Here is a 13,830-nt window from a genome sequence, read left to right as displayed (position 1 = left end):
GCTTCTTATTTAAATACCCTAAACTGGCTTAATGGAAAAAATTACAAGGAAACAAAATATTTATGGTTAATTTACCAAACCATTTCCCTTTGTGATCCACTAATCAAGAATCAAAATCATTTATTTATTTTTTTTTTGCTGTAATTTTCGTTCATAGATTTTTACGTATTCCATTGTAAGAAATTTCATTTCTTTTTTATTTGCAGTTTATATCAATGTAAGGATTCGATTAATTCCAATTTCGAAATTCAACCAGCTGGAAACTATAGTTATCCTGGCCTGCCAAAGCGCAAAAAGAGTAAGTATTCCTTATTCTCTGAGAATCTTTTTTTTTTTTTCATAGGCAGAAGAATAATAAAAATTCATTGAATAAATGTACTGAGTAATATATACAAAGACACATATATATGTATGTATATTAACATAGACATACAGAGCTACAGTATTTGGCTTTGTATTGACTCTTTAATAGAAAAATATGGTCGAAAAGTTTGCCATAAAAATGTTGCTGAACAGAACTGTAAACTAACTTTTAAAAGAATAATAAATTCACCGACTATTACACAATGACTAGACTTTATACTAGACTATAGATTAGACTATAGATTAGACTATAGACCAGACTATAGACTGGACTATAGACTAGACTATACACTAGACTATAGACTGGACTACAGACTAGACTATAGACTAGACTATAGACTAGACTATAGACTAGACTATAGACTAGACTATAGACTAGAATATAGACTAGACTATAGACTAGACTATAGACTAGACTAGACTAGACTATAGACTAGACTATAGACTAGACTATAGACTAGACTATAGACTAGACTATAGACTAGACTATAGACTAGAATATAGATTAGACTATAGCCTAGTCTATATTTCTAGTCTATAGACTAGACTATAGACTAGACTATAGACTAGACTATAGACTAGACTATAGACTAGACTATAGACTAGACTATAGACTAGACTATAGACTAGACTATAGACTAGACTATAGACTAGACTAGACTACATGACTAGACTATAGACTAGACTATAGACTAGACTATAGACTAGACTATAGACTAGACTATAGACTAGACTATAGACTAGACTATAGACTAGACTATAGACTAGACTATAGACTAGACTATAGACTAGACTATAGACTAGACTATAGACTAGTCTATAGTCTAGACTATAGACTAGACTATAGACTAGACTATAGACTAGACTATAGACTAGACTATAGACTAGACTATAGACTAGACTATAGACTAGTCTATAGTCTAGACTATAGACTAGACTATAGACTAGACTATAGACTAGACTATAGACTAGACTATAGACTAGACTATAGACTAGACTATAGACTAGACTATAGACTAGTCTATAGTCTAGACTATAGACTAGACTATAGACTAGACTATAGACTAGACTATAGACTAGACTATAGACTAGACTATAGACTAGACTATAGACTAGACTATAGACTAGACTATAGACTAGACTATAGACTAGACTATAGACTAGACTATAGACTAGACTATAGACTAGACTATAGACTAGACTATAGACTAGACTATATACTAGACTATAGACTAGACTATAGACTAGACTATAGACTATACTATAGACTAGACTATAGACTAGACTATAGACTATACTATAGACTATACTATAGACTAGACTATAGACTAGACTATAGACTAGACTATAGACTAGACTATAGACTAGACTATAGACTAGACTATAGACTATACTATAGACTAGACTATAGACTAGACTATAGACTATCTATATAGACTAGACTATAGACTAGACTATAGACTAGACTATAGACTAGACTATAGACTAGACTATAGACTAGACTATAGACTAGACTATAGACTATACTATAGACTAGACTATAGACTAGACTATAGACTAGACTATAGACTAGACTATAGACTAGACTATAGACTAGACTATAGACTAGACTATAGACTAGACTATAGACTAGACTATAGACTAGACTATAGACTAGACTATAGACTATACTATAGACTAGACTATAGACTAGACTATAGACTAGACTATAGACTAGACTATAGACTAGACTATAGACTAGACTATAGACTAGACTATAGACTAGACTATAGACTAGACTATAGACTAGACTATAGACTAGACTATAGACTAGACTATAGACTAGACTATAGACTAGACTATAGACTAGACTATAGACTAGACTATAGACTAGACTATAGACTAGACTATAGACTAGACTATAGACTAGACTATAGACTAGACTATAGACTAGACTATAGACTAGACTATAGACTAGACTATAGACTAGACTATAGACTAGACTATAGACTAGACTATAGACTAGACTATAGACTAGACTATAGACTAGACTATAGACTAGACTATAGACTAGACTATAGACTAGACTATAGACTAGACTATAGACTAGACTATAGACTAGACTATAGACTAGACTATAGACTAGACTATAGACTAGACTATAGACTAGACTATAGACTAGACTATAGACTAGACTATAGACTAGATTAGACTATAGACTAGACTATAGACTAGACTATAGACTAGATTAGACTATAGACTAGACTATAGACTAGACTATAGACTAGACTATAGACTAGACTATAGACTAGACTATAGACTAGACTATAGACTAGACTATAGACTAGACTATAGACTAGACTATAGACTAGACTATAGACTAGACTATAGACTAGACTATAGACTAGACTATAGACTAGACTATAGACTAGACTATAGACTAGACTATAGACTAGACTATAGACTAGACTATAGACTAGACTATAGACTAGACTATAGACTAGACTATAGACTAGACTATAGACTAGACTATAGACTAGACTATAGACTAGACTATAGACTAGACTATAGACTAGACTATAGACTAGACTATAGACTAGACTATAGACTAGACTATAGACTAGACTATAGACTAGACTATAGACTAGACTATAGACTAGACTATAGACTAGACTATAGACGACTATAGACTAGACTATAGACTAGACTATAGACTAGACTATAGACTAGACTATAGACTAGACTATAGACTAGACTATAGACTAGACTATAGACTAGACTATAGACTAGACTATAGACTAGACTATAGACTAGACTATAGACTAGACTATAGACTAGACTATAGACTAGACTATAGACTAGACTATAGACTAGACTATAGACTAGACTATAGACTAGACTATAGACTAGACTATAGACTAGACTATAGACTAGACTATAGACTAGACTATAGACTAGACTATAGACTAGACTATAGACTAGACTATAGACTAGACTATAGACTAGACTCTAGACTAGACTATAGACTAGACTATAGACTAGACTATAGACTAGACTATAGACTAGACTATAGACTAGACTATAGACTAGACTATAGACTAGACTATAGACTAGACTATAGACTAGACTATAGACTAGACTATAGACTAGACTATAGACTAGACTATAGACTAGACTATAGACTAGACTATAGACTATAGTCTAGTCTATTGTATATACAGCCGTCTTTCGCATATTTCTTGAAAAAGCTTGGAATCGAATTCATTCTTTCTAATTACTGCTATAGCCTGTCAGGATATTATTGTATTTTGTGCGAATTATGATGTCATGAAAAGTTTTAATTGAATCGTAAGCCTACTCTGTATGAATAACAAAGTCCTGCAAAAACTCATTCACACAGATCACAACTACAACCATATACATCCTGCTAATTAGATTTAGTGATTATAATATTAAGACAAACAAACACATACACAAAAATACCATCTATCTTCGTTTCACCCCAAACTGTGAGACAACTCTGGAAATGATTGTGTCTTTTGGCTGTTGTTTTTCGTTGCTTTAACCCATTTAAATTGTGTCGTTTATTGTTGTTGTCTTCTTCCTTTTCTGTCTAGGTTGCATTTTATATGCTGTGGGCAAACCCGTCTTCCATAAATATGTTGATGAATTGCATGGTTCATGGCTTAAGGATCCTGCTGCCAAAGAAACGGACCGTGAGAAAACTTTTATAACCAAAGAAAAGGACAATAAACTTTTATATGAATATACATCGAAAGTGGCGTATCGTATGAATGATGTGCCACGAAAACAATACGATTTGGGTGTGGGTTCCAAGTAAGTATTAAATTTCATAATTTTATTATGAGGATGTATATTTTGTCTTTTGTTTTGTGGATGTAAAATCCCAAAAGATTTAAAGGATTTTTAATTAAAATGAATTTAAAATAAATTTAATTTTTTTGTCTTTTTCTTATTTGTCTTTTCTTATTTTAATTTCCTAGGGCAATGCTCATGTGGTGTATAATGGCTCATTCTATTACAATCAATATAATTCGGATTATGTGGTAAAATTAGATTTGTCTACGGGTAAAAGAATCTGTAAGTAAATGTAATATATTTATATGTGTAATATAAAAGAAAAAGGGTTTTGTGTACACTTTTGTGTTGATGCAGTGCACAGTGGGGTTGTTTATATGAGAAAAAAAAATTAAATGCATTTTGGTTTACAATGACCTTTTGAAACATTAAACTTAATTTCTGAAAACTAAATTCCCAACTTCAAAGCTCTTTGATATCAAACGTTTTTCTTATTGAAAAAAAAGCTTCTGTGAACTATAAATATATCCTGTTGAAATAACTGGTTCGAGAGAAGAGTTGGAATAAACTGTTTTTCTAAGAAAGACTTAAGGAATGCTTTTGTGTTAAAAAAGCTTTTTGTTTAAAAAAAGCTATTTGTTTAAAAAGCTATTTGTTTTAAAAGAAAATGTTCAATATATAGTTTTTCAAAGAAAGCTTTTTGGCGATAAACTTGATCAACAATAGAGTTGAAGAAAAAGTTTTAAAGAAAGCTTTCATTTTAAAACTTTCCAAAGAAAGTTTTTTAATTAAACATAGTTTTTTGTTTAGAAAAAAGCTTTTATCTGACCAAAAAACTTGTTTGATATTTTAGTTTTTTGGGCAAAAAAAAAACTTGTTTACAGAAGAGAAGCTTTTTAATTGACAAGAATTTTTTGGTTTAGAGCTTTTCTGACAATTTAAAAACTCTATTTGTTCAAAAAAGCTCTTTTGCTCCAAATTTAAAAAAAAAAATTGTTCACAGTAGAGATGGTGAAAAAAAGTTGTTTTAAGAAAAGCTTTTTAAAATTTAAAACTAAATCGAAAGGAACTTTTTGATTCATATAACTTTTATGTACTAAAAAGTCTTGCTTTTTAACAAAAGCTTCTTTTTAAAAAGCTCTTTGTTAAAAAACGTTTATGTTAAAAAATCTTCTTATTCCGTTACTTTGTTATTCTGTGAAATTTTGTTTAAAAAGCGTTTTGTTCAAAAAAGGTCTCTAATTAAAAACATTAATTTTTATTCAGAAAGCTTTTTGACTAAAAAGCGTTTCTAAAAAAACTATCTAAAAAATAGATTTTTGAGACAATGACGCTTCTAAACAAAAAGCTTTTTAAGCAAAAAAGTTTTTTGAAACAAAAAGAGCTTTTAAACAAATTGTTTTAACAAAAACAAACAAAAGCTCTCTTGTTTCAGAAAAAAATCTTAACAACAAAAAGCTTGTTCACCCAAAAAAAGTTTTTTTTTAAACAAAAATATCTTTTTAAAAAAACCTTTTTTAAAATCAAAAATTTTTATTAAAAAAAAAAGCTATTAACTAAAAAAAAAATTAACAAAGATAACTTTAAAAAAAGAGTTTTAACAAAAAAAAAGCTTTTTATAACCAAACAAAATTTCTCTCTTTTTGAAGAGCTTTAAAACAGATATCAAGAAAAATGTTTGTATTGTAGTTTGTTTCCATATTTCTTTAAATTTATTCACCTGTCCAGTATTTGTTTTAATCTAAATACAATATTTTATCTACAATTATCTACCTAAATTAATTACTAAATTAAAAAAACAGTTTTATTACTGCACATTCCATAAACTCTTACACCTTTAACAGCAATTAGTTAAAAACACTTTAAATCCTAAAACTAAACTAAACCATAAAGTCAATTTTCGAAACTAGCAACAACAACCACCATTACTATTTGTACGTTTTAGTTTATAGAAAAATAGTTTTAGAGAAATAAATCACAACAAAAACTGAAACTAAATCAAAGTCTCTCTTCTTCATTAATTGCAGCAACACAATTGCCGAGTGCTGGTATTGCAACTGGTAATAAATTGTATTCGACAAAATACAACTACATGGATTTTAATGTGGATGAGGTTGGTTTGTGGGTAATTTACAGCACTTACGATTCCAACAATACTCTAGTGGCAAAGGTAAAAATTAGAAAGGAAAAAAACAAACTACTACTACTACTAGTATAGTTTCTATAACATCAACAAAATATGTACTTATCTAACTTTGAAAACCTTTAAAAAACGCACACACACACACATACATACTAACATAGACAAAGTTTTTATTTTAAAACCGAAACAAACACAAATATACTAACATTGTGGAAATGTGTTGCAGTGATGGGCACTGTAACACATTACTTACTCTTATATACATATATAGGTTTTAAACAACTGCCCCTCGCTGCTCTAGAATTGTTAAATGTTCAATAGCATTTCACCATCTGTTTATGTATTAAGTAGAGTAAAAGAATTTCTATCACAAAAAAGAAACACATATTTTATTAACGTTCGTATTGTGATGTGTTGCATGTTCAAAGACCAATAACAATGTTTGTGAGTGTTTTTATCGAATTTGTTTCTTAATACTCCTGTGTATGCAACATATACTCAGAATTCATTTGATACTGCTGACTTCAACTAAATGTGCTCCTCTTATTTTGGTATTTTTCATTCAATTTGTACATTATTTCCAATAAAATCAGTATTATGGAGAAATGTCATTACGAGACGTTCTTGCAACAATGGAAAATTGATGATGATTTGGACGCAGGTTTGTCGAGGAAGGCATAAGAATAAAGGAAGTAAATTTAATTTTTCGCATAGAAAATTTTTCACTGCAACGTTAATATTGTGAAGGGAAAATTATGGAAAAATAAGGGAACTATTTATGATGTGATATATTTTCTATATCAAGAAGTTTTCAGAGATTCCATATGACATAATTTCTTTATAAAAAACTTCATATATATGATCTGTGATACCATTTCTGTGTGGGAAAAACTCCCACAGACAATCTGTATTGCTTTTTTTATATAGAAAATTTGATTTTCTTTAAGAAAAAATTGTTCGCATTCAAGTTGCAATCAATTTTTTTCTACACATTTCACTTCCTACTTAATAAAATTTAAGAGTTTTTCTTTAAAAAAAATTCTTTTCATTTGATTGTGATAATTTTCTTACCACAAAATGTAAGTTGTAATTCTCCTTGGACCAATACATTACTTTAGCTTCATTGTCAAAGCAATTGTATAAAATCACGAGCATACACACATGCACACTCTCACACACACACACATTGTCAACATAACTACATTAACACACACTTACATAAATACAAGAATGAAAACCATCAATTGTCTTCGTTTGTGTGTAGGGACCAGGGTAGGAAGATTTAGTAGTTTTGTTGTCTTGCGTTACATATATCTTACTTTAAGCGTATGTAAGTATGGATCTCTAGTATAGAGGGTTAACATTAGCTGTTTGTAACAACTGAAAATATAATCCTAAATTCAGGTTTAATATACAAATTGGCTCTGAATTAATACTTAAACTGATTTGTCAATGCCAGTCCGTCATTTGTCACTCTGTCTGTATATCCCTGTAAATTTGTAATAAAACAACATGATTCATTCATTAGTTTTTAATTCTAAACTAGAACTGAATGAACTATAAGTGAATTAGAACTGAACTTAATTTATATGTATGTATTTCATGAAGAACACCACTACGTATGATTATTATTTTACTACTTATACGCCTACCGTATTTTAATTGAATTTTCTCTTTAAGACCCACAAGAACTGAACTAGAACGAACTAGACCTGAACTAGAACTGAACTAGAACTGAACTAGAACTGAACTGGAACTGAACTAGAACTGAACTAGAACTGAACTAGAACTGAACTAGAACTGAACTAGAACTGAACTAGAACTGAACTAGAACTGAACTAGAACTGAACAGAACTGAACTAGAACTGAACTAGAACTGAACTAGAACTGAACTAGAACTGAACTAGAACTGAACTAGAACTGAACTAGAACTGAACTAGAACTGAACTAGAACTGAACTAGAACTGAACTAGAACTGAACTAGAACTGAACTAGACTGAACTAGAACTGAACTAGAACTGAACTAGAAACTGAACTAGAACTGAACTAGAACTGAACTAGAACTGAACTAGAACTGAACTAGAACTGAACTAGAACTGAACTAGAACTGAACTAGAACTGAACTAGAACTGACTAGAACTGAACTAGAACTGAACTAGAACTGAACTAGAACTGAACTAGAACTGAACTACTGAACTAGAACTGAACTAGAACTGAACGAGAACTGAACTAGAACTGAACTAGAACTGAACTAAACTGAACTAGAACTGAACTAGAACTGAACTAGAACTGAACTAGAACTGACTAGAACTGAACTAGAACTGAACTAGAACTGAACTAGAACTGAACTAGAACTGAACTGAACTAGAACTGAACTAGAACTGAACTAGAACTGAACTAGAACTGAACTAGAACTGAACTAGAACTGAACTAGAACTGAACTAGAACTGACTAGAACTGAAAATGAACTGAACTAGAACTAAACATGAAAAGTAATTGATTCAATACGAGTTTTATATCAGGTGTTTGAAAATCTGCTTTATCCCATCTGGATAGCAAACTTAGGAGAATTTTGTCTCTTTTAAGGAATTTTATATGCCATTACGTTTCCCATCCCTGTACTATAACATCGTAATTTAAGCCATTTAAAAACCACTCAACAATATTGTCTCTTAAATTATATGATTTTCTTTCTTATGCATTTTTATCTTTCTTTCATTTTCATGTTCCAGTTGGATGCGGAAAATCTTAAAGTACAATATAATTTCAACATAACATTGGATCATCATAAATTTGGTGAAATGTTTATTGTTTGCGGTCATCTATATGCCATCGATTCGTGTACGGATAAAAATTCTCAAATACGTTATGCCGTCGATTTGTATCAGGGTAAATTGTTAAATGTCAATTTACCTTTTACGAATCCATTTAGTAAGACGACAACAGTTGGCTATAATCCTTATACTGTGGTAAGTAAATGATGGAAGTGATGTGATTTGTAACTTTATTCGAATTTTATTGTGATGAGAAGACATCAGGATAGTATATATATAATGTGTCTGTAACTTAAAGCTAAAATACTTACATAAAGTTGGCAAATATTGAGTTTAAATATGCGAACAAAAACAGGATTCCCTAACAAAATATTGTATAGTATTCAATGTGAAGTGTTAAATATGAAAATATAAATATTATTCTAATGGAAATCCTTTTCTTGCTAAAAAAATAAAAGTTAAGGACAATCTGAACACTAACATAAAGACAAATATTTATTTAAAGTTGTATATTTGCCAACTATTTATTATTATTATTTCTAACTCGAAATTGCCTTAATATATTACTTGTTACTTAAGTATAAGTGATGGATTATTTGTTCTATACGTATTATGTGTTTTTATTTAAGGTTAAAAGGCTTGATCTGTATGTACAAATGGGAAATCCTTTTAATAAAAATAAAATACATTCAATAGATCAACAAAAGATTGATAGAGATGAATGAGTTGTTGCATGATACAATTTTCATTCAAATGGATATTTTTCTCGTTTTAGGAAAATGAATAAAATCAAATTTGTTTTGAGAGTAATACGATAGTTTATAGGAATAGCAAACTATTAAAGGGCAAATGCCATAAAATTAAATTGCAAATTGTAAAGAAAATATAAAATTTTCAGGAAGATAAAAATTAGATTTGTAGTTTTAAACTACGTACGTAAAAAATATTTGTTGTAAATAGCTAAATTTCATAATTTACACCAGAGAGTGAGTGGGTTTTATGATTTTGTGTTCTAGTTCAGTCCTAGTTCAGTTTCTAGTTCAGTTCTAGTTCAGTTCTAGTTCAGTTCTAGTTCAGTTCTAGTCAGTAGTAGTTCAGTTCTAGTTCAGTTCTAGTTCAGTTCTAGTTCAGTTCTAGTTCAGTTCTAGTTCAGTTCTAGTTCAGTTCTAGTTCAGTTCTAGTTCAGTTCTAGTTCAGTTCTAGTTCAGTTCTATTTCAGTTCTAGTTCTGTTCTAGTTCAGTTCTAGTTCAGTTCTAGTTCAGTTCTAGTTCAGTTCTAGTTCAGTTCTAGTTCAGTTCTAGTTCAGTTCTAGTTCAGTTCAGTTCAGTTCTAGTTCAGTTCTAGTTCAGTTCTAGTTCAGTTCTAGTTCAGTTCTAGTTCAGTTCTAGTTCAGTTCTAGTTCAGTTCTAGTTCAGTTCTAGTTCAGTTCTAGTTCAGTTCTAGTTTAGTTCTAGTTCAGTTCTAGTTCAGTTCTAGTTCAGTTCTAGTTCAGTTTAGTTCAGTTCTAGTTCAGTTCTAGTTCAGTTCTAGTTCAGTTCTAGTTCAGTTCTAGTTCAGTTCTAGTTCAGTTCTAGTTCAGTTCTAGTTCAGTTCTAGTTCAGTTCTAGTACAGTTCTAGTTCAGTTCTAGTTCAGTTCTAGTTCAGTTCTAGTTCAGTTCTAGTTCAGTTCTAGTTCAGTTCTAGTTCAGTTCTAGTTCAGTTCTAGTTCAGTTCTAGTTCAGTTCTAGTTCAGTTCTAGTTCAGTTCTAGTTCAGTTCTAGTTCAGTTCTAGTTCAGTTCTAGTTCAGTTCTAGTTCAGTTCTAGTTCAGTTCTAGTTCAGTTCTAGTTCAGTTCAAGTTCAGTTCTAGTTCAGTTCTAGTTCAGTTCTAGTTCAGTTCTAGTTCAGTTCAGTCAGTTCTAGTTCAGTTCTAGTTCAGTTCTAGTTCAGTTCTAGTTCAGTTCTAGTTCAGTTCTAGTTCAGTTCTAGTTCAGTTCTAGTTCAGTTCTAGTTCAGTTCTAGTTCAGTTCTAGTTCAGTTCTAGTTCAGTTCTAGTTCAGTTCTAGTCAGTTCTAGTTCAGTTCTAGTTCAGTTCTAGTTCAGTTCTGGTTCAGTTCTAGTTCAGTTCAAGTTCAGTTCTAGTTCAGTTCTAGTTCAGTTCTAGTTCAGTTCTAGTTCAGTTCTAGTTCAGTTCTAGTTCAGTTCTAGTTCAGTTCTAGTTCAGTTCTAGTTCAGTTCTAGTTCAGTTCTAGTTCAGTTCTAGTTCAGTTCTAGTTCAGTTCTAGTTCAGTTCTAGTTCAGTTCTAGTTCAGTTCTAGTTCAGTTCTAGTTCAGTTCTAGTTCAGTTCTAGTTCAGTTCTAGTTCAGTTCTAGTTCAGTTCTAGTTCAGTTCTAGTTCAGTTCTAGTTCAGTTCTAGTTCAGTTCTAGTTCAGTTCTAGTTCAGTTCTAGTTCAGTTTAGTTCAGTTCAGTTCAGTTCTAGTTCAGTTCTAGTTCAGTTCTAGTTCAGTTCTAGTTCAGTTCTAGTTCAGTTCTAGTTCAGTTCTAGTTCAGTTCTAGTTCATTTCTAGTTCAGTTCTAGTTCAGTTCTAGTTCAGTTCTAGTTCAGTTCTAGTTCAATTCTAGTTCAGTTCTAGTTCAGTTCTAGTTCAGTTCTAGTTCAGTTCTAGTTCAGTTCTAGTTCAGTTCTAGTTCAGTTCTAGTTCAGTTCTAGTTCAGTTCTAGTTCAGTTCTAGTTCAGTTCTAGTTCAGTTCTAGTTTAGTTCTAGTTCAGTTCTAGTTTAGTTCTAGTTCAGTTCTAATTCAGTTCTAGTTCAGTTCTAGTTCAGTCTAGTTCAGTTCTAGTTCAGTTCTAGTTCAGTTCTAGTTCAGTTCTAGTTCAGTTCTAGTTCAGTTCTAGTTCAGTTCTAGTTCAGTTCTAGTTCAGTTCTAGTTCAGTTCTAGTTCTAGTTCAGTTCTAGTTCAGTTCTAGTTCAGTTCTAGTTCAGTTCTAGTTCAGTTCTAGTTCAGTTCTAGTTCAGTTCTAGTTCAGTTCTAGTTCAGTTCTAGTTCAGTTCTAGTTCAGTTCTAGTTCAGTTCTAGTTCAGTTCTAGTTCAGTTCTAGTTCAGTTCCAGGTCAGTTCTAGTTCAGTTATAGTTCAGTTATAATTCAGTTATAATTCAGTTATAGTTCAGTTATAGTTCAGTTATAGTTCAGATATAGTTCAGTTCTAGTTCAGTTATAGTTCAGTTCTAACCAAAGAGCGAATTGAAGTAAAAAACTGTAGGCGTATACGTAATATAACAATAATCATACGTGGTGTATTGCCTAATAAAACATATAAATAAGTGCATTTTTCATATTTTAAATATTACAAATAACAATATAAACTCCTAATACTTTTCCCAATTTACATAAAGTTGTAAGTCTATGGTATACTATGGTAAAATATTATAAAACAATATTAATTGTAATTAAATATTATCTCTAACCCATTAACAGTGCTATGGCAAAAGTTAGTAATAAACATGTATTGCAAATTATTATTTTAAATACAATTTATTTTATGTATTTATTGTACAACTAAAGTTAAAAACATTTAATTAAACTAACTAATTTTCTATACATTTTTGCTATCATTTCATCTATTTCCAGGAATTGTATTCATGGGATCGTGGTAATTCTTTAACATACCCGATACGCTATAATGAACAAAATTTAGGGGGTGACCATGCATAAAGACTCAATACGATATATATATTTTTTGTAAATATGTAAAATGTAACCAAACAATAGACAGAAATGGAACAACAAAATCCCTGAAAAATAGCAAACTTGATGGCACTGCAGTTTTTGCAATGAAACCAGAAAAAATAGCAAACTCATTGCATTTGTCTAACAAACATGAAAAAAAAAAATTAATAAACTACAGCAACAACATCATCATCAGGATCCTGTAGTAGACAACGAACAGGGCAAGTTCATTTGTATGTGCCATCAACTGAAATTTAAAGCAAAAATTGAACAAAATCCCTAAAACATGACAACCAACTAGGAAAAAATTAAAGTTTTTTCCAAAAAAATAAAATGAAAACCAAGTTGAATGACACATCATCAAAAAACCTCCCCCCCCAAAAAAATGAGGAAACTATCAACTAAAGGACTTTAAAACAAAAAAATAATAATAGAAACTAAAAAAACAAACTTTTAGATAAATTTTATGCAACAAATTTTGTACCAGAAAATATAAATTACCAAAAAACAAAAACTTTAATATTATTTGTAATACTAAACTTTAGAAAAATAAATTAAAAACTGTGAAAAAATATAAAAGCTAAATATTTGAATTTTTATTTTTGTTTATCAAAATGTAAGTTATTTTGATAACACAATGCAACACGAGAAAATATAACCATTTACGGACACCAAGCGTATACTTAATATTTGTAATATCAATAAATCTTTAACACGTATACGCACATATTATCTAAAAAGTTTTGATTCTGACCTACTGTGCAGAGTAGTGAAATGAATACACATGCATTACCATGTTTAATAACAACCATGTAATTTTCTAATCTTTTAAATGTAATTAATTTATAATTACAAATACATAACATGCATGTTAATTAAATGTAAATACACACATATATTAACAAGTTATTGTATATATTAAGCTGGTTCAGCTTTCTGCCCCTAAAGTTCTTTTAAACTAAAGATCGACAGGCGTTTAAAGTACATCGAATAAAGCAAATCTCTGTACGTTTACTTTTTTAAAACTTGGACTAATGTAC

General features: G+C 30.4%; 1 protein-coding gene across 1 annotated transcript; it reads left to right on the top strand.

The window, feature by feature from the left end:
• The first annotated feature begins 204 nt into the window (after positions 1-204).
• LOC119615382 (myocilin) lies at positions 205-13,370 on the top strand. Its single transcript, XM_037971438.1, has 6 exons — positions 205-298; positions 3,960-4,179; positions 4,347-4,443; positions 6,189-6,331; positions 9,037-9,273; positions 12,692-13,370. Exons 4-6 carry the CDS (start codon positions 6,254-6,256, stop codon positions 12,773-12,775), a joined length of 399 nt encoding a protein of 132 aa, XP_037827366.1. The 5' UTR covers positions 205-298; positions 3,960-4,179; positions 4,347-4,443; positions 6,189-6,253; the 3' UTR covers positions 12,776-13,370.
• The last annotated feature ends 460 nt before the right edge of the window (positions 13,371-13,830 follow it).

This window comes from Lucilia sericata, unplaced genomic scaffold, assembly GCF_015586225.1.
Source record: "Lucilia sericata isolate MDLA Ls3-8-SP2 unplaced genomic scaffold, ASM1558622v1 Contig005136F_arrow, whole genome shotgun sequence".
Classification (NCBI taxonomy): Eukaryota; Metazoa; Arthropoda; class Insecta; order Diptera; family Calliphoridae; genus Lucilia; species Lucilia sericata.
The sequence above is the reverse complement of the archived record's forward strand: the minus strand, read 5'-3'. Positions and strand labels throughout refer to the sequence as shown.

What these genes read in the sequence shown, in the direction of transcription:
- LOC119615382 (XM_037971438.1), top strand. Translation starts at nt 6,254, where the DNA reads ATGGATTTTAATGTGGATGAGGTTGGTTTGTGGGTAATTTACAGCACT. An exon ending in ACAATACTCTAGTGGCAAAG is followed by an intron (nt 6,332 to 9,036) that starts GTAAAAATTAGA and finishes TTCATGTTCCAG; the next exon opens with TTGGATGCGGAAAATCTTAA. An exon ending in GCTATAATCCTTATACTGTG is followed by an intron (nt 9,274 to 12,691) that starts GTAAGTAAATGA and finishes ATCTATTTCCAG; the next exon opens with GAATTGTATTCATGGGATCG.